The sequence below is a fragment of the Lactuca serriola genome, chromosome 2, assembly GCF_051521515.1.
Source record: "Lactuca serriola cultivar US96UC23 chromosome 2, Lser_US96UC23_V15, whole genome shotgun sequence".
Taxonomy (NCBI): Eukaryota; Viridiplantae; Streptophyta; class Magnoliopsida; order Asterales; family Asteraceae; genus Lactuca; species Lactuca serriola.
In genome coordinates, this window is record NC_136409.1 from 34,334,854 (window position 1) to 34,356,717 (window position 21,864).

At 32.8% G+C, this 21,864-nt stretch overlaps 2 protein-coding genes across 2 annotated transcripts; one reads left to right on the forward strand and one right to left on the reverse strand.

Annotated features, from left to right (window-relative positions):
* Nucleotides 1–1,335: 1,335 nt before the first annotated feature.
* On the forward strand, nucleotides 1,336–6,370 carry LOC145086135 (protein IQ-DOMAIN 32-like). The gene is made up of 6 exons (XM_079023870.1): nucleotides 1,336–1,562; nucleotides 2,173–2,517; nucleotides 3,737–3,910; nucleotides 4,801–4,881; nucleotides 4,984–6,052; nucleotides 6,149–6,370. Exons 1-6 carry the CDS (start codon nucleotides 1,470–1,472, stop codon nucleotides 6,166–6,168), a joined length of 1,782 nt encoding a protein of 593 aa, XP_078879996.1. The 5' UTR covers nucleotides 1,336–1,469; the 3' UTR covers nucleotides 6,169–6,370.
* Nucleotides 6,371–9,200: 2,830 nt separating this feature from the next.
* On the reverse strand, nucleotides 9,201–13,739 carry LOC145086136 (TLD-domain containing nucleolar protein). The gene is made up of 8 exons (XM_079023871.1): nucleotides 13,409–13,739; nucleotides 12,664–13,266; nucleotides 12,315–12,499; nucleotides 11,643–11,857; nucleotides 10,461–10,654; nucleotides 9,796–9,921; nucleotides 9,580–9,709; nucleotides 9,201–9,475 (listed from the first exon to the last, which is right to left on the reverse strand). Exons 1-7 carry the CDS (start codon nucleotides 13,559–13,561, stop codon nucleotides 9,611–9,613), a joined length of 1,575 nt encoding a protein of 524 aa, XP_078879997.1. The 5' UTR covers nucleotides 13,562–13,739; the 3' UTR covers nucleotides 9,201–9,475; nucleotides 9,580–9,610.
* Between the last annotated feature and the right edge of the window lie 8,125 nt (nucleotides 13,740–21,864).

Consider the following 21,864-nt stretch of genomic DNA (forward strand, 5'->3'; position numbering starts at 1 on the left):
AGGAGCGGTAGGGTTGAGGCGGTGGACCAACAAACCCTGAGTATTCCAACCTGATGGTTAATTGGACCCGACATGCCTGGTATTCCAACGCGAGGCTGATTGAGCCACACATGAGTATTTGTATTTATGTTTTGTTTTGTGTGGTGATATTTTGGGGGAAACTCACTAAGCTTTTGAATTATAGTTTTGGGTTATGTTTCAGGTACCTCAGATGATCGTGAGAAGGCGAATGCTTGATCGTGCACCTCTTCGTGTTTTGTGTTATGATTTTGGGAAAACTCTGATATTAAACGTGTTTTGAAAACTATGTTGTAAGCAATATGATTTCTGGTTGGTTTTAAAAAGTTTAAATTTTTCATGATTTTTTATGGGTGTTACATTCTATCTAATATTCGCTTATTTCAGGAGCGCTTTCTTCCCCATTTCATTGAGTCAGCCAAAAAATATTTCAATGTTCATTCTCTTACGTTTCTAATTTATACCCACAACTTCATTCAGACAATAACCACTCTATAAGCAAAATAGAACACTACACCACATGAGTATAAGACAATCGCGTCATTACCAAAAATGAAAATCACGTTAACAAGTCCAATGACCATCTAAATAGGTATAGATACAACAAACGCATAACCCATGACGAACCAAACTGTTAAAACCTACCACAAATTCAATACCTCATACACACAACATAAGAAGACCAATGACAAAATCTTTAAGAATCGCCTTCAAGAACGATGGTCAAACAATAACACCCTCTTTAACCTAATGTCTTCTATCGGTTTTCTTTAGTATTAGCAAATCTAACCCCCACAAAAGCCCAATGACTATCTGTATAGGTATAGATACAAGAAACACATAACCCATGACGAACCAAACTGTCAAAACCTACCACAAATTCAAGTTCATACAAGGAACATAAGAAGACCAAGGACAAATTGGTTAAGAATCTCTTTCAAGAACGATGGTTAAACAATAACACCCTCTTTAACCGAATGTCTTCCATTGGTTTTTTTTAGTATTAGCAAATTCAACCCCACAAAACAGAGTTTCATATGTAGTTAATTATTATTAATAAACTGATTATTTAATTATTATTAATAAATTGATTAGTCTACGAATTTCCCTTACCTATGTAAATTGTTTTACTACGTATCATTTAGTCATAGATATTTTCATACTTTTCAATTTTATTTCCCTCCCTAGAAACAATTATTTTCCCGTTGCAAGCAAAGGAAACGGAACGGCATATAAAGGGCGGAATTGAAACACAAATTTAACTAGATTTAAGGAGCATGTCCAGGTCCGACTTATACCTTACACACCCAAGCTCACTCTCACTCTCACTCTCCACTTGCTGAGGGTGCAAGTCCCAACAATGGCGACACTGTGAAATGTGAGCGGATAAAAAGGCATATAAAATCGTTCCAACTATTCGTTTCCCGATTGAACCACATACAGCTTGAAACATGGGAAGATCTAGCGGATATTGCTTCAAAATCATTGCTTGTGGCGGCAGCTCTGAATCTGTCGATAGAGACGACCTTGATGCTTCTACGGAGGTATTTCCTTCTATTTTATGTCATATCTCGATATTCTTCATAGAGAACTTGAAATTCAGTGCGTTTCCGATAAATCGGAAATGATGGATCACTGAGCAAAAATATCTTTTTTTGGTAATGTTTCGTGCGAATAGTATCTACTTCGCCAATCGAGGGTTTGCGATTTGTGCATGATAGTTGATTCTGGCGAAATTAAGCTATGGTTTGGGTTTCATGATGCTAGGTTTGATGATTATTGATTAATTGAAGTTGAATTATGTTCAAAAAGTGCTAAACTCTATAATCAGCTGGTTAATCTAATTGACTAATGATGCTTGAAACTTAGATTTTTCACTGATTTGAGTTCTTGGAGAATATTCAGAAGGGGATTGAGATTCTCATAAGTCGATCTGAAACAATGTAATATTGGTGTCAAGATTTTCATTATTTTGTCGAAAGTAATGTTTTCATAAAGAATCTTCATTTTTTCAACTTTGATTTAGTTATTGATTTCAACTTAATGAAATTTAATGTCCAAAGTAATGTCAAGATTTAGTTATACTACAACTTAATTGAATTTATGTGTATAATGTATCTATTAACTTAGTGACCTTTTATGAACATACTTCAGAATAAAGTAAACCCCGATAAAAGAGGATGGAGCTTTCGGAAAAAATCATCAGGTCATCGAGTGTTAAGCAACACTGTAAATGTAATAACAGAAATACCTTCTTCTGATGATAAAAAGAGCTCAGAACCTGTTATTATCAACTCAGAAGAAATCATCAGTGAGAAAACTTCTACAAATCAATGGACAGAAACAGAAGAATTTTCTAGGGTTTCAACTTCGAATACCAAGGACAATGTGGTGACCAATTTGGTGACAAAACCTGCTGATGAAGATGAAATTAAATTTGACTCAAGTCCTGATGAATCATCCATCATTATCATCCAAACTGCTGTTAGAAAATTCTTGGTATGTATTTACTTCTGCATATGTGTAATAACAATGTTTCCCACATGGATAGAATGAACATGAAAAAATGACCATTTAACCCTTCTGTATAGAAGTAATGATGAATAATAATTGACTATTTGTTTGAAACCCGTAATAAATTGATATTGTAAACGACCCCAAATCTCCAATAAAAACTTTTGAAAAATTAAATAAATCTACAATATCAATTTAATAAAAATGACCATTTTACCCTTATGTCTAGAAGTAATGATGAATACTAATCGACTATTTGTTTGAAAACCATCATACACAATATATTGTAAACGGCCCCAAATCTCCAATGAAAACTTTTGAAAAAATAAATAAATTTACAATATCAATTTATGACGATTTTCAAATAAATAGTTAATTATTAATTTATTATTCATCATTACTTTTAGACAGAAGGGTTAATCTCATAAAAAACCTTATATTTTGTGTTTCTTCTGGATTAAATCTCAACTTTATTTTTTTATTATATTTTTTCATTTTTTCCGTAAAATCCCTTAACTTTGTGTTTTTTCCCGAAAAAACATTCAACCTTCTAATTGTTTCCGAAAAAACCTCAATTTTTTTAGTTTATTCCAGAAAACGAGTAAATTACACGAATGATCCCTATGGTTTAGGTTAATTTGCGTGCTTGGTCCCTGACTTATTTTTTTAAACTCGGAAGGTCCCTACTGTTTGTTTTTGTTACGCCTTTGGTCCCTGTCTTACCTAAAAAGACTATTATTTAAATCGGGAAAAATGGTAGCGTAGGTAAATAAGGTGAGGGGGGTGGGGTTGGGGGTGTGTTTATTTAAATAAATTAAAAAATCAAGGGCAAAATAGTCTTTTTAGGTAAGATATGAACCAAACGCGTAACAAAAACAAACAATAGGTACCTTTAGTGTTAAAAAAACAAGTCAGGGACCAAACGTGCAAATTACCCTAAACCATAGGGACCAATTGTGTAATTTACTCAAAAAAACCCTCACATTTTAAAAGTTTTTGGAAAAAAAAACCGACTAAAAGGGCCCGATCAAGAAAAAATGAAAAACTATTAAAAGATAATTAATATTGTTTTAATAGGTTTAAAAAGAAAGAAACAACATGAGAGAGTTTGGTTACAGGGTAGAATGGTAAAAATGATGTCTTACTAGATAAAGATAATATGTTTTTAATTTATTAATGATGGTTTATTGTAATATATATTTAGGCTGAAAGAGAAGTTTTGAGGCATAAAAAAGTGGTGAAATTGCAAGCTGTTGTTCGAGGGCATTTGGTTCGTTGTCGTGCTGCTGGAACTTTGCGTTGCATTCAAGCAATTGTCAAAATGCAAACTCTTGTTCGTTCTCGTCATTCTATTAAAAGATTATCTATTGGAGAAAAGGTATTACCTAAAATGACTCATTTACCCTTAGTTATGAGTATGACTCGTTTCTGTAGTCTCCTCGTTTAAATTGATACCTTATTTAATCATATGATTATATGAATGAATATGAAAACTTTAGGCTCATTTACTTCATTTTCAATGATGTTTTTGAGTAATTTTTTTAGGGTTAATATTAAAAAAAAAGAAATTATATTTCGTGTTTTTTCCGGATTAAACCTCCAATTTATTTTTTGTCTGAAAAACATATTGTATTTTTTCATTTTTTTTTTTTGGTCCTTTTAGTCATTTTTTTTTCAAAAAAAGGTGTATGGGTTTTTTTTTTTGAGAAATTAAGGGTTTATTTGGAAGCATTTAGAAGGTTGAGGGTTTATTCCGGAAAAAAATACAAAGTTGAGGAGGGCATTTTTTGAAAAAATAAAAAATACAAGGTCCTTTTCAGGCAAAAAAATAAATTAATTTGTAAAACACACAAAATATAAGGTCTTTTTGGATTAACCTATTGTTTTATAATATTGGCAGATGTTTGGTTTGTAGAAACTGAAATAAATCCAATATTATGCAGAAAAATCTCATTATTTTGGGAAATTTTTTGATAAAGCCTCAAATATTTAATTTTACACGATAATCTATCATTTCCTGTTAAAAAAAAAATAAGGACTTTTTCATTAATTTGGGCAAAATGTTAAATAATCAGGACTTACTAAAAAATAGCATTTAGGACTTTATCAAAAAAATTTCCCAAAATAATAGGACTTTTCTGCATAAAATCCTTAAAAATAAAATAATTTGTATTTTTGGTTTCTTCTATATACTTGATTTTTTGTTTCTATTTATGTGTATTTTGGTCATTTGGTTAAAAAAGAAAAAATGGAATTCATTTTTTTTAGGGAATAAAAGATTCCAATACAAAGCCACATCCAACTTATATCTCCATCGAGAAGCTTCTAAGTAACAAATTCACAAACCAGGTATTATCCTTTTTCATCTTCCCATACTTTTTTTATTCCCAATTTTACCCTTTACTCAATCAAAACACAAGACTTAAACAAATCTTATTTCTCTTAAAAAAGCTAATCCAATCCACACCACGAACCAAACAAATCAACATCAAATGTGATCCATCAAACCAAGAAGAAGATCCCACATGGAAATGGCTACAAAGATGGACATCCTTTTCATCCCCCGTTTCTTCCCCCGAAGTCAAACCTTTGACCACCGCCCCCACTCCGCCCGTATCCGAGGCTGAGCCGCCTAAACGTCCACCAAAAAGGGCGGCAACCGAACAAGCCGATTTCGATTCCGAAGGAAGAAAATCCGTATTCGGATCAAGAAAAACAACCAATCCATCATTCATTGCCGCCCAGTCAAAGTTCAAAGAGTTGACCACGGAACCACCACCACCACCGGCGGCAGCGGCGGCCAAAACCACTGCACCGCCGGTTTACGAAAGCTTAAAAGCGGTTCGAACCGCCGGCTCAGAATGCGGAACTGAACTCTCGGTCACCTCCATGCTCGACTCACCCGATCCATCCGAATCCGAAAACATCGAAACCACCGAGTCGACTCACGATCTTCTAGGCACCGAGTTGACTCACTCCATCACAATTCCACCCGAAACAAACAGCCTCATTACCAACCAAATTACAAAATCGCCCCTCGAACCGGAGTTACAACAAACACCTTCGAGTGAAAGAAAATCATCGAGTGATATTAAACCTAGAAAAGCATCGAGCGAAAAAGAAAAACCGAAGATGTGGTCGAATAGCAAGAAACTATTGTCTCCGAGGGGTAGTTTGGAGAATTTACCGAAGGAGGGTAAAAGTGGAAAACGAAGGAATTCTTTCGGGTCGCAAAGCTCGGAGATTGATAATCAGGAAGCGAGAGATAGTAGTTATAGTAATAGTAATAGTAATTATATACCGAGTTATATGCAAGTGACTGAGTCAGCAAGAGCAAAAGCTCTTAATAGCTCTCCAAGGTTAAGTCCAGATGTACAAGGGAAAGAGAAAGATGCGTATTTGAAAAAGAGACATTCGATGCCTGGTGCTGTGAATAGTAGGCATGATTCGCCTCGATTGAAAAGGTCTTCACCTCAGAGTCAACAAGGTCAACAGACTACAAAGGGAAATGAAAGCCGAGGTAATATTAATTATTAATTAATAATAAAATTAGGGTTGTTTCTTGTTTTTGACTTAATGTGTTTATGTGCTGATTAAGTGATGGGTTTTGTAACAGAGAGGAAATGGCAGACTTAAAGTTCGAGATCTTACATCTGCTTTGGTTGTTGGTTAGTCTTGCAAGATATCTTTTTATTTTATTTTGTTATTATTATTCTTTTTTTTTTTGGGGTTTGTTTGTTTGTAAACTAATTTACATGTCATTTTTTGTTTTTGATTGTTGGAAAATATTTGGTTAATTTATGGATTTTTGACGTAATAGAATTTGAGATTTTTGTGATTTCTCGTAGTGGAACGCCACTTACTAGTTGGACATTGTTATTTTCTTGTAATTTAATTCTTTAAAAAAAACAGCTTACAAAATATATATATATATATATATATATATATATATATATATATATATATATATATATATATATATATATATATATATATATATATATATATATATATATATATATATATATATATATATATTTTTTTTTTTTTTTTTTTTCAATCAACTATAGGTTTGCTTTTAAGGCGAGCAAAAGTGTTTAATCCGTTTATTGAAAAATATGTCCATATAAAAAGTTAATAAGATAACCTTGGAAGGTTTAGCTAAAAAATTGATCAAAAAATGATGTTCTAAGGCTCCATAATCCAATTACACCACCGACAGAAAACCAAATCTTTTTTTTTTTTTTAAAGGAGTTTTGATTTAATTCAATCATTAAAGTTTTAAGAATGTAAACATTTAGCCATTTAAATTTAAAATGTGATAATTAGGTCATTGAACATTTTATTTTGTTTTATTTCCCTCGTGACATGCTATTCTAGATTTGATGTTTTTAGAGGGTTAAATTGTGATGTTTTTATAACTTGGATGGTCAATTAAGTCAAAAATCATTTGTGAACATAGGAAAACTTTAATACAAACTAAAGAGTTAAATAACTTAATTATTACGATTTAAACTTAGATAGCTTTTTTTTGAAACCGACCGAGATTTATTAAACCCAACACCTATAAAGGAAACAAGGTGGGGCAAAAGAATCAAAATGGAATAAAGAGTTGCAAAACATTAAACGGAGAACAATACCAACACGTCCAATTACAATTGACAAATTGATCTGGTATCCATACCTTGAGGTTCATCATTTGATGTTCGAATCAATCTTAACTTCTTAAATAGTAACCATACTTCTTATAGATATAACACAACAATTAGATTGAGAACACCTTAATTAAAAAGAAAAAGAAACAAGAACCTCATGACCAAATACAAAATAAGGTATAAAGTCAAAACATTAAACAAGAATCAATCTTAACTTCTTAAATAGATATAACGCTGAACAGAACTAAAGTAAGCAACATTAGCCTTCGCAGACTGTTTGTTTTTTTGAAGACTGCAGACCTAAAAATGTCTGTGCGTCCTCTTCTTGGCGCAGATGTTGACCAAAGTTTTCTAACATCTTCTAGCCTAAAAAACATATATATCTTTATTTTTTTAAGTTTTTTTTAATTTATATTTTTTCCAACTTTATTAATGATAAACAAATTGGAAAAAAAAATTACAGAACTTAAAAAAAACGTTCGATGATAAAAACATGATATTTTTGACAAATTTGTAAATAAAGATTTATTACAATAATAGTCGTTGAAGTTGTTTATATAAATATGAAAAAAAATCATAATATAATATATTTTTTTGCCAAATTTTGTAAAATATTATTTAATACATTATCGTCAATTTCTCTAAAAAATATTTATGGTACGTTTTTAATAGATTTAATTGAAAAAATTGAAGTTTATTTTCGTCCATTTATATATCAAATTCTTTGATCACTAATTATAATGTTTAGTTATAGCTTTGCAACCAAAGTTGTTGGTTTTTATCAAATATATACGTTAATTCATATCATTTTTATTTTTATTTTTTATACAATAATATATAAAAGTTGATCTAGATTCGTTAATTATTTATAACAAAGTCATAAAAATATTAAAAAATCACTTTGAAGTTTAAAAAAAATCAGTTTATTTGTATTTCAATTTATTTTAGTAGCCCGCAGATGTTAAAAAAACAAACAGTCTTCTTTTTTCAGACTGCAGACGTTTGGTTCACCTCTTCTACTGTAGAGGTCTACAGATGTGGTCCGCAGACTGCAGACATTTTGTCTCAGAAAAAACAAACAGCACCTTAGTCATCCAATTGCAAATATGGTAATTAACCCATTAAAAAAGAAAAAAAAAGATATTTATAACTTTTTTAAGTTTTAAATTTATTTACAACTGTTTTATACTTATTTATGAAATGGTTATAAACTTGTTTAACTTTTTAACAATCTCCTACTTGTAATTAATTTAATTATATATTAATATTTTATATGTAACATTTGTTATTTTTAATATTATCATATATAGGAGATGATTTATTTGGTTATAATTGTTTGATAAGATAATTTATAAAGGTTGTAATATCATGTACTTATGATCGCTTTGTATGATCTTGATTATAACATCACAATTATTAGAAGTTTGTCTCAAAATGAACTGGTATCCATACCTTGAGGTTCATCAAGACATTGATGTTCGAATTAATCTTAACTTCTTAAATAGTAACCATACTTTTTATAGATATAACACAACAATTAGATAGAGAACATCTTAATTAAAAAGAAAAATAAACAAGAACCTCATGACCAAATACAAAATAAGGTATAAAGTCACATGACTAACATGAGATGGATGTAGTTTTGATGAATCATGTTGCTTTGTCTAATATGAGATGGAATGTAGTTTTGATGAATTATGAGGCTTCATGTAATCTACAATGCTTTATTTTGAGTTGAATGGATAAATTTTGAACTTCAATTTCAAGTTAAATCCACATTTTCTAAGTTATACACAAGATTTTAAATTATGAATAAACAATGGTTTTTAAGATCATATTTCGAATTCACGAGTCGAGACCCTAATATCCCTGAATCTTAAGGTCATAAGATTCTAATATCAAAATCAAGATCTTAACAACAATGATTATAGAGAAATAGATATAAAATGAATTTATTAAAACCAGTACTTTGAGAAATATTTTAACATATATATAAGTTGAGACAACAGTATATATTTGGAATATTCCCTTTGATGTAAAATTTGATGTACTACTAGGTTAAAGATAATTACTTTTTGCACCAAACATTATATCTAATGCAAAAATTGGTGTTTGGAATAATATTCTACCCCAATAAATACAAAAACAATAGTTTAGTTGCACAATTCCATTATATATTGTACACATATATACACATAAATGACATCATCTCCAAGACTCCAAAACAAGCCGATCAATGTCCCTCTATAGACACCACACCCGAAACCCTTTATTCCATTGTTCCAATCCTAAATAAAACAAATTATTTTCACACAATAAAAACAAATTATTATCAACATTATATTATTTAAATACACTACAAATTTAAACACCAATATTGATATATACCTACCTCATGTGAACTAAAGTAACCCACACAAAAATTATCTTTTTTCACGCTGAACAGCACTAGGATTTGACACCATGTCCATCATCATCTTCTCGGGTGAGTCTTCCCAATTTGTGAAAGTCTTCAAGTCAATCTAAAATTTTAAAAAATAAAATAAAGTTAGTAACAATTTAATGAAGTAAAAAAAAATAGTGTTTGAGAAAAAAATAAAAAATTTACCTTTCGCCTTTGTTCTGTGAATAATTGTTCTCTTTTCAGGAATGAATTTTGAGCTTCTTTTACTTTTTTGCCCCCTAATCCCCATACTTCCACATCCAAAACTTGAGCTTCTGTAGGCAAGTAACCCTACAAAAATGGTTTATTTATTTATTTATTTTTTTGTTTATTATTATTTTTTTTTAACTTATTTGTATTTGTTTCTCTACTTTAATCAATGAAATAACAGTACTAATTAAAAAAAAACTTATTTGTATTTTTTTTCTAACTCGGTCCGGTCCCTATAAATAGTTTTTGTTTCGGTTTTGGTCCCTTATTGAAATAAAATGACTATTTTACCCTTAATGATATATTTTTAAGTTTATTTAATACCTTTTTATTATTTAGAGTTAAATTAATAAAGGCCCACAAAAAAAACCGAAAAGGACAATATACTCATATCAGGTTTTTTTTTTTTTTTTTTTTTTAATGGTTTTTTGGGGTAGTGATTCTTTTGACTCTCGTGTCAGAGTAAAAGACATAAATGTCCTCTTCATTCAAATGAGTCAAAATTGGTGCTTATGAGCTTTTTTTTTTCTTATAAAGAAAATAAATGTCGGGAAGGGAAACTTATTCTTGTGAATCAGCAATAGACAAGGAATGGGTAAAGGGTAATATCGTCATTTCACCTGATTTGGAAAAAGGGAACCAGGGTGGTAGGTTTTATCGTACGCATGATGGCGCACAATAAGCTTTGAAAAGTCTTCATCCATAAAAATTCTCTCGTTTCCATTTGATCCTCCAAAACCAATTCCTACAGGCTTAGGATAAGCCTCATAACCAGCCACATGCAAGTGACTGTATACAAAGTTCTTCTCTTTGCCTGTTTTAAAAAAGGGTAATATCGTCATTTTACATGGAACAAGGAACAAACGTGTTGCAAAAGCCTCAAATAATAATCAAAACTGTAAACCGATTCCTTTGGGAGACCAAAAACAAAAAAAAGAGCTAAGCTCAAGGATTAAATTTGTAATTTCTCAAATGATAATATCAATAAAATAATCATAAAAGTAAATTACATTTTTCGTCCATAAGTTTAGCTGATTTTGGTGTCAAAATGTTTTTTTTCATCCTGCCGTTTTGGTCCTTATTTTAATGTGTTATGACGATTTTGGTCCATGTTTCATGTAAAATGACTATTTTTCCGTTTAGTTTTTTTTAAATGAGTAACTTACACGAATGGTCCCTATGGTTTAGGGTAATTTACGCGCTTGGTCCCTAACTTATTTTTTTTAACTCGGGGGGTCCCTACTATTTGTTTTTGTTACGCGCTTGGTCCCTGTCTTACCTAAAAAGACTATTATTAAAATAGGGAAAAATGATGGGGTAGGTAAGGTAAGGTGAGGGGGTGGGCTTAGGGGTGTGTTTATTTAAATAAATTAAAAAACTAAGGGCAAAATAGTCTTTTTAGGTAAAACAGGGACCAAGCGCGTAACAAAAACAAACAATAGGGACATTCTGAGTTAAAAAAATAAGTTAGGGACCAAACACACAAATTACCTTAAACCATAGGGACTATTTGTGTAATTTACAAACACTTAAATGATATATTATTTATTATTAATATAATAATAATAATAATATATCAATTAGATTAATTCTAGTATATATTAAAAGTTTAGCTATAAGGGTAAAATAGGCATTTTACATGGAACATGGACCAAAACTGATATGCAACATCTAATTAAAGACCAAAAATGCAAGATGAAAAAACTTTTTGAGTCCAAACCCGAAAAAAAGCTAAACTTAGGGACTATAAATGTAATTTACTCTAACAATAACAATGCTATACAACTTATAAAATGCCACACCTGATGATGTAAAATGATCAAAAACAGGGCTTATAGCATAAAGGCTTCCAGATGTTCCATAAAATGTATCCTTGTTTTCATAAGCTTGGTGAGTAAGTGCACCAATTGTCCAACTATGATCTTCTGAAGTAGCGGAAATAAGTAGAAGAATTGGACCATTATACCCCTCAACGTTTGACCAAAATCTATTCAACCCTTTTCCATGAAGAGAAGCCCTGTTGTTGTATATATTACATGAATGCAAAGTTAAAGACTAAAAAGAATGCCAGGGTTAGTAAAGTAATTGTACATTTATCTCAATAATCAGTTTTCTACACACATCCAAACACCTTTACTATGTTTATTTATTTGGATATATATAATGAGGGTATTTTGGTCTTTTGTTATAAAAACTGGGATTGAATTCCTTCCACCTTATACGAATGATAAATCCATCAAGCATGGAATTTAAATGAATTCTAATTCCATCCATTTAGCAACCAAACAACCATGGAATGGAATCTGAAATTCCAATTCCATTGGATTCCCTTATTTCTTTTTCAAGTTAACTCACCCAATCAAACAAACCATAGTCCACAACTCCACATCAAGGAACAAGAAATAGACACAATATATATAAATGGTCTTTAATTCTTTAAACCAAAAAAAAAAAAAAAAGATAAAAGGACAAACCGATATAGTAGATTTTCTTTAACTTCATCATGATGTGCAAAACACGTTTTCAAAATTTCTTCATGCATTGTACTTCTTAGGGTAAGTGAAATAGACCAAGCTTTTCCAGGAGTTAGAAGATAAGTATGAGATTCTGAATTTGAGTGATTATCATTTGTAGATGAAGATGATGCCTCCATTTTTTCCTGATGTTAATAATATTGGAGTTCAATCATATCAAAAGGGTAAAAAAAATTGAAATCTTTTATGTCTTTTGTATAAGACAAGAGAACAATGGTGAGTCTCATGGAGGAGAAAAGATTGACATTTTTGTCCTCTTGGGCGTAGATGCTTAGAAAGAATGCAGTACCTGTTGAGGGGCAAATTTGGAAAGTCTTGAATAAACAAATTGCACCAAGCATTCAGGAAGATTAGGCACTGTTTTCAACACCCACACATGAAGCTTCCCAATAGGAAGTTGTATATCAGATCCCAATAAACTATCATCCCATACATTCAACTCACTACCACCATCACCACACGAAGAAACAGCAGACAACACTAAATTATTCACATCAACAAGATCAAATTTCACTCCCCCTTTTGAATTTCTAGAATCCCAATACATAGCCCAACACATCCACAAAAGCATCAATAAATCAGCGGGAAGTAGATGCCCGTTTATCTTATAATCACAATCAGTAGAATCGATTTGCAATCCTGTTGTGGCTCCTGATTTTGTAATCGTCGACCCAAAGACTCTCAATAAATTGTTTAATGAATCTGATGTCGTCATCCTTCCACAGCATTTAGTGTAGCCATTCAAGAACGCGATCCAGTTTAGACCGTTTTCTTCAGCTGAGAAAAACTGTTCCACTATTGAATGGTTAAGATGATTCAGTAATCCAGGAAAGTTTTCTGGTTTGAATGACGCTTCGCAACTTTGGTAATCAATGGATAATTCAAAGCATTCCTACAAACAACAAAACTATTAGTTTATATACAAAACTGTTTCCAATCTTAATTGCTAATCGTTGGATACTCGTTGGATAATGTCAGTACGTGGAAATTGAGGAATTGGAAATACAGAAACTAGGGTTTGAGGATAAAATTACCTGTAGAGAACTAATGGGGATGGTTTGAGTTTGAGGATCTGAAAGATTTGAAAAGGATTTCTCCAGCACAGTTAGAGCACCCGTGGACGCAGCTAATGATTCCGCCTCACGTCGCTCCGGCGAAACTTGCTCCGTCGAAGACGATGCACCCATTTGGTGATCGTGTTGTCGAGTTTAAGAATTTTGATTCGTATGCAAGGATAATAATATATATATGATCGCTTGTGAATTGGGACAAGTGTCTCAAATCCAAAAAGTAATCAGCAGACTTGATTGGATTCTTGAATAGCTGGAAGATTGGAGATGATCATGAATGAAACACCCTTTGGGATGCCGGAAGGCCATTTTTAAATAGGATTGTTACAAAGGCATTTATACCGTTTTAAGTTAAGTCGACAAGGGTTGTTACTTGTTTTTAAGGTAGAGTACAAATCTATATATTTAGGAATATGTGACTTTTATAGAACAATATATTTGAAATCTTTATAAATATATGTTTTTAGTTAACGAGCCTTCTTCGTATCATCATCTTTCTTCTTCTTTGAGAATTTAGACTTTGGCTTTTTCGAGCTTTCAGCCTCAACTTTCTCAGCTATCGTCTTTGTCTTCTTAGACTTTTTAGACGAACCTACATAAACCACTTTGAGTAACACCCCAGATTCAACATTAGGGTTTACTGTCTTCAAATATTTGACTAAGACTTTGTTGGTTGGTTCAACCTTCTTCAACATACCATCCGGAATTCTGACAATTGTAGTGAAAATTTCCGAATCATCCTCCACTGATTTCGAAAAGTGGTATTTTGCAAACTCTGCCCTAGCTTCATCAGTAGGAATTTGAATTCCCTCTTTTTCATAGATCTTTTCCAGAATAAGACTCCAATATCTTGCACACGAAATGCCTTTGACCATATTCGTGTTCTCCAAAATGTTCACAAATTCCTTCCACAATTGAGTTGCGTAATATACACTTAGATCGTAGTACAACCCCATAACCATAGCATACACTTCCAGTCTTCCTTTGTCGAGCCCAACACTTTTGCCAGTTAAACATTGAAGATAAATTCCAAACAGGAAATTCCAAATACAAGGCAAACCCGACTTCTTGAAGTCATTGATTTTTGAAAGTGGTGGTTGATGACCCATTTCATTGAACATGAACATGATTTGGGCATTGGATGGTTTGATTGGGGATTTCCAAGATTTGCGTGAACATCTTCTTGGTCAGATGAATCCTCTTCTCATTGATGAAATGAAAAGTGATGATATCAGTAGCCTTGTTGTAGGAAGCAGTTGAACCTGCCATAGAAAGTCAGGTCATCAAATGATACGTTTAAACAAGTTTTTACAATTTTGTGAATTATAACTTCATGGTTTCATTTTTTACTAGGCGAATGTCCGCGCGTTGCGCAGTGGGATAATTATGTAGTTTAATATGGTTATATATGGTTTAATGTATTGTGAATAAGCCATACATAAAACTTGTATTCGATTAAATAGCATGTATATTTTTTGATTTATAGATTTTTTATCATAATAAATAATGAATTTTTTTTACTATTAGTTTAAAATTTTAAATGTAATTTTTATGTACACATTAGCATCTAATGTAATTAGTTGATGATTAATTAGATATGGATTCTCATATGTGGTCGTCTATTTATGTTGAACCTCATAAAAATACATATTTAACGACTTTTGTTAGTTTTACTATTAAATAGAAAATGGTGCCGTATTTTAAGTAAATATAAAAAATCTCATTCTCAATCTATTTTAAGATAGTGACATATTTTAAGTTAATATAAAAAATCATATTCTAGAACTAATGAAAAGAAAAAACGGAGCCAAATTTTTTAACTATAATAAAGTTGATTCCAATTAAAAAATGTTCAATCGAAGATAATATCATTCAATAAACATTATAAGATATTACGTTATATTCAAATTACAGACATCATTTTTGTAAGAGTCATTCAAAATATATGAGACTATAGTGCATAATACAACAATGTAATAACCAAATGACCCTAACATATTTTAAATGAAATATAATTATAATATATTATCTATGCAACTAAATTTCTGCACAACATGTGGGATTCGTCTACTATATGGTATTCTTCTAATATATTATATTATAGTATAAACATTATATTTGGAAAACCACTTTGAGTTATATTGTAGTTTATAACATTAAATTTGTGATGGATTGTATTTGACATACATTTGTGTATTTATATCTATATTATATATTTAAAACAAATCTTATATAAATATTCAACCTAAATATTCATCTTCAAGTTTTCTTTCTTCGCCACGTAAACAAACTTTTGTTATAAAGCCAAAAATGGAATAAAAGACACTTAATTGTATGATCATGATATATTGTATTTTGATTGGGGCTTGTACAAAACATTCATGAGCATATATTATTAATTTATCTCTTGTTTTGGGTAATTCGAATAAGATAGCTTCAAATCCAACGTATCAAACAGATTACCCATTTACTAAAGTCTAAAACCCAAAAACTCAAACATGTTTTAGTACCATACAAATGCATGAGGTTTTAGCAAATTATTATCTCATATGAATTACCATTGATTATGTGTGATTAATTATTAAGAAGGTGAAAAGGTTTGGGGGTTTCAAATGCATGAGGTTTTAGCAAATTATTGTGGGGGGGGGGGGGGGGGGTTTCAAATGCATGACAATCAAGGGAAAATGCAAGCTTTATAAGTATGTAAGATATTAATGCTTTAAATCTTTCATTAATTAATTTACTTTTAATTTCAATAATCTTATTTTAAAATATCGTTTTATAATTCATTATTTCTCATTACAAGCAATTTAATATATTTCTCTATAGAACATAAAGTATTTTATATTTTTTGTAATTATGTTAATGGACTATATTTTTGTTATTTATCCATCTAAAATACTATTTTTTTAACTCTACCAAATGGTTAAAAAACAAGTTGCCAACATCACATCTCCGATTTTAACTTCAATAATCCAATATGCATTTGGGCATTTTTTTGTATTTAATTCACAATTCACTAACATGTACAATTGAAGCTTAGGCCTTGAGTTTACCTTCATTTTTTTTTCTCATGTTGTTACTGAGTTAAATTTTCGTCTTTATCTACTACTAACAGAAGTAGCACTACTGAAACTTATTTCCATCTTATTCGTGGGTGGTTGTTGCTTTTTCCTTTTTCATTTGGTGTTCACACCTTCATATCAGAATATTTTTATATCAGTAATATGTGAAATATGTATGACTGAAACATCACTATCGTAAATGCATGTACATTGACTTCAACATCTTCATTAGCATCATGATCAGTGCATCTATAGGCTATTAATATCACAAATTAATAAATATACATGGCTCTTTCTTGTACTTAACCCTAAAATATAACCCAAATCAATCTACTTTTTTAGTAATCGGATAAAAATGATACTTTTACTCTTAAATAACTAGCCATGCAAATAATACACTAAAAGTTGGTAAATGACTTAATAGGTGAGGCCGATTTTGAATATCAATATTTCTTTTTTTATCTCATAACTATAAATCGCATTCTAAAAATCCAATGATGTGGTCATAGCAAGGTCAATTTAAACGTTAAACTTGGTAATTGACAGGTAAAAAGCTTAACCACAATTGCAATGAGATACTAATTTGTTAACCATGACCAAAACTGTGACAACCCCAAATCTATTCCCGTTACAAATCCCATTTTCACTAACGGAATGCGTTACTATACGTTATTTTATGTAATATTTGGAATCATCAATAACTGAATATCTAGTTATATGCATGTCTTGATATTATCATAAGAAATATAACTCGTATGTGTTAACCCCGTTTAACCTAATAGAGTTGTATTACTTTCTCAACCACTTCACCCGGGTAAAAAGTTTTAACCCTGTTAACTTTAAGCATCGGGTAGCCGTGTATCGGGTGCGATACCCGAGACATATGAAATGAGTGTGCACAACATTTGAACACTCTTTTACCACACATTCACTCTCTCTCACTACTTTCTCTCTCTAGACCCGAAATCGACCCCAATTCCGCTAATTTCCGACTTCCAAACGTAAGTATTCATTCCCTATCTTAATCTAAACATACTTTGCTGCATTTAGAGTCCAAAATCATAGAAAACAAAGAACAAAAAGGGAGTTTACGGCCTAAGAAGCCCCTTAGGCCGTAAACCCCCAAAATCATGCCAAAGACCATGTTTTTCCTTCCTTTAAGCTCATGAACTAATTAAGGCATATACCTAGGAGAGTTTGGACACTAAAACACAAGAAATTGGAGCTTAAAAAGGAGTTTACGGCCCAAGCTTGTGCTTAGGCCGTAAACACCCCAAAAACCCCACAAATCCTTGTTTAAAGCCCCAAAAACTCATCTAAGGTGTTTGGTAATTTAGACTTGACACTAAGGAAGGTTTAAATGCATCAAACAACTTCATTTGAACACAAAAAGAGGAGTTTACGGCCAAGGCTAAGCTTGGGCCGTAAACACCCATGTTTTTGTGTCAAACAAGTCCCTAAACCACTCAAATGCATATAAGGAATTTAGCTAAGGCCTTTGGAGGTGTGTTGTGCCATTAAACATCTCATTTTGATGCCAAATGAAGAGTTTACGGCCAAGGATATTCTTGGGCCGTAAACTCCCCAAATTTCATGCCAAATTGTCCCAAAACTCATTATAGGGCCTTCTAGGATTTATCTAAGGTGAATGGGAACATGTTGTACCATTTAAACAACCATTTTGATGGATTAAATGGAGTTTACGGCCTAAGAACAAGCCTTGGCTGTAAACTCCCCAAAATGTCACAAAAATAAGAGTTTAATCCCTCCATTTTGGTCCAAGACACATACCATTAAAGTAAGGAAGTGAAATAAGGCCTTAAACACACAATTTGGTGGACCACATGAGTTTACGGCCAAGCCTAGGGGGCTTACGGCCGTAAACTCCCAAGGAGTGGCCTTTAGGCCATAAACTCCAAGGGTGTGAGCTCATGGACCCTCCCGTAAATCATTCTTGGCCTTGTACCACTCCCGGGAACCCCTTCTAGGCCCTAAAACCCCGAAAACGATGCTAGAATGTCCAAATACTATAATGAAAAGCATAAGATGATTAACTTCTTGTAAAATACATATTTCATATGACTTTAGGGTCCTAAAAGGTGCTCAAGTGGTTATTTGGTACCAAACGCTCAACCGACACTTTTACCCGATTTACCCGATTCACCCGAATTACGCGATTTCAGGTGAGTTCATACCCCTTTAATGAACCTTTCAAATGTTTTAAATGTTTTAGGGGGGAGATACAAGTTGCTTATAAATGTTTATGGAAAGTTTTACAGAACGATTTCCGCGTTACAAGGATTAATCACATGTGATTCACTATCCTTAATTCAAATCACATGTGATTTATCACTATGCCTTATAAACAAATTTTTTTTACATTTTTAAAACTATTTTTGGACAACAAGCCAGATTTTAAATGTTCTTTTGGAAAAACTTTTATTAAATCAATTTACTCATAAATTGTAACCATTCTGATATAGTTATATAAGTAAGACTTAGAGGACTTAGGACCGATATCTCGCCTTATTTCCTGTTCTTGTTTGATTGTGGGCTTAGGGTAGTAGTTATCTGTCCGACTGTCGTTGATTTCTTAATTATATAACTTGTATATTAGTATGGGATACGAATAATTCTTCTTTCACTAAAATACTAAAGTCACTAACATGTCAAGAACCATCCCCACTAAGATAACTATAATAGGTATAGTTACGGTTGCTACTGCTACTACTCGCTAAAGTCACTACTCTCTACACTATAATACTCACTAATACCAGGCAATACACTAGTAAGAGAATACTCGGTGCTCAATACTATAGGATTTCTACACTATAACAAAAGAGAAAACACCAAACAAACAATAATACACTAACCCACTACGAGATACTCTATTCGCTATCCACTACGCCCGGAGTTTTCCAGCAGGGAGACGACTCTACATGTATAGATCTATACGGGGCAGACACTATTATATCCCGACTGTTAATTTCAGTCCGCGCCGTACAGGCCCAGGGATGCCACTACTTTACTATACTGTGCATGACTGGGAAGGTCATGGGATCCTCTATTATCCTCACTATCAGTAATATACAAGGAATACACTACAACTACTCTAAAATACTTCACTAAATGCTAAACTACATCCCGAAGTAAGTAAGTACCTATCACTAAAGGAAGCTTGCACCTCTATCACTGATTACAGGCTTAACCTATTCTATCACATTTACTATTTGGAGATTTGCTAATATACTTTTACAATAAACTGTTTCAAGAAAATGAAGAATGCATACTTTTCACAGATTTTCACTTACATTGTATTTTCTGGAAAATATGGGATTTTCTAAGTTTCTACTACTTATGAATATAAATGACACATTATTCGCACTAATGCTTTGTATACAAAATCTCACACTAAACTCTTATGAACTCACCAGCTTTATGCTGATATTCGTTTTCAAAATAACTTGTATCTTCAGGTCAAAGATAGACAGGTACAGACGCAACATTTTTGGAGAAGGTGGAGCACACAAGACCCATCTCTTATTTTTGATTACTTTTGGGTGATTGTTAAACATTACAAAACACACTCGTAATTAAATTCACTATGTAATGCAATGGTTGTATGTTTCTTGTTTTTACTATTATGCAATTGTGATGATACCGTACACTACGTCATCCACCCCGAAACGTATTCCGCCGTTATCGGTTTTGGGGTGTGACAGATTGGTATCAGAGCATTGTTTATAGTGAATCAAGTATATCAACCTATAAAAGATAAACAAACTATAAACACTTCGGGACTAAAACACTCTGACCAAGAATATATACTGTTAAGTATCTAAAAGATCTAACTAAGTATATATATATATACACACATCACTATAAAACACAGGAGTCAGTATTGTACTAGAACAAAACGAAAGTATTAAGATTGTTGGGTAGCACAATTGGGTTTAGAGACATATAGTCACATTCAGGATGATGTAGCCTGATCAACTACGTTCTCCTAAGGGTGACTAGCATGTGCCTAAGTTTGGTTGTGATGTTGCAACAAGTCTAAAACTTACCAACAATACCACAATAACGCTACCATAAGAATACTATAGGAGTATTCTGTATCTCTAGATTATACGTATGTGTTAACAAAAAGGGTCGTTACTAGTAGGACAATAGTTGCTAAGTGGATACACCACGATTACATGTGATTAAGGCGCTATAGACTCAGAATCTGCAGCCTTTGCTTCATTCCCTGTTCTTGTTTGATTGGGGGTCTGAAGTTAGGGCGGTTTATTCGAAGGACTATCTTGCTTCGGTTACATGTAATCGGTATGCACTATGCAAGTATTGGGTCGACTAATAATGATCCATCCTATAAGTATCTTAGAATAGTACGTCTATTAATCCACTTTTCCCCCTTTCTCGCGTAGATAGCATGGCTGGCTTCCACCTACCCGACGATCCGTACTTTCCGAACCAAAGCAATGGAGGATGGCTCAAAGGGGAGTCAGACGACGATCACCCTATTCCTTTGGATGATCATCATGCTGAAGGCTTCTCGGATAGCTCGAGCTCCGAGCCAGAAGTCAACAACCAACCTCCTGAAGCCCCGAACCCTAACCCCCGACCGGCATTTCAGGGCCCCACTCCTATGTGGGCGATATCCTTGCATCGATGGAGCGAGGAGCAGGGTCAGCCCTTGCCTTACAATGGAGACCGAAGCTTCTACAACATAAGCGAAGGAGGATCGGCGGATCGGGTTCTGCCCATCATGATCCGAAGGATTGCCAGGAATGTTGAGCAAAGTCAAGCTGCTATTGGTCGAGTTGTAGAAGTGGATGCCAACTCAAACCTCAACACTGTTCGCATCCGCCAACTCGAAGAAGCCGTGGACAGGACAAGGAGGACCAACGAGGCTCTGCAGCATCAGCTGGCTGCATCCCGAGCTGAAGTTAGGGAACTCCGAGCACGCCAAAGGACTCATGATCGACACCTTCAAGAAGTTATGCGTCAACTAGCGGATTTGAGAATTCGCCCAACAAGCAACCGTCGCCAGTAGAAGACATCTAGTTACCTCACTCTTTTGTTTAAAGGACTAGCCTTTTACCTCTATGTTCCGTAGGTCTCTTGTCTGTAAACATTCCTAGTTTAAAAGTACTCTAGTTGAACCTCTAAACTGCCAACATTTTCTCTATGGTATGATGTAAGACCTACTGCTAGGTCAATTTTCATGAACTTGTGTTGCATCATTAATACCAGTATATTGGCAGTTGATTTCTCTATTGCTATAACTCTCATCCTGATCTTGGATTATGTTGATTTAATCCACGAAACACTCTATACATATTCGCAATAGGC

Coding starts and splice junctions, on each gene's coding strand:
- LOC145086135 (XM_079023870.1), top strand. CDS start 1,470: ATGGGAAGATCTAGCGGATATTGCTTCAAAATCATTGCTTGTGGCGGC. Junction 1,563..2,172: donor ACCTTGATGCTTCTACGGAG/GTATTTCCTTCT, acceptor AACATACTTCAG/AATAAAGTAAACCCCGATAA. Junction 3,911..4,800: donor GATTATCTATTGGAGAAAAG/GTATTACCTAAA, acceptor CATTTTTTTTAG/GGAATAAAAGATTCCAATAC.
- LOC145086136 (XM_079023871.1), bottom strand. CDS start 13,561: ATGGGTGCATCGTCTTCGACGGAGCAAGTTTCGCCGGAGCGACGTGAG. Junction 11,858..12,314: donor AAAGAAAATCTACTATATCG/GTTTGTCCTTTT, acceptor ATACAACAACAG/GGCTTCTCTTCATGGAAAAG. Junction 9,922..10,460: donor GTTCCCTTTTTCCAAATCAG/GTGAAATGACGA, acceptor CCATTTTTGTAG/GGTTACTTGCCTACAGAAGC.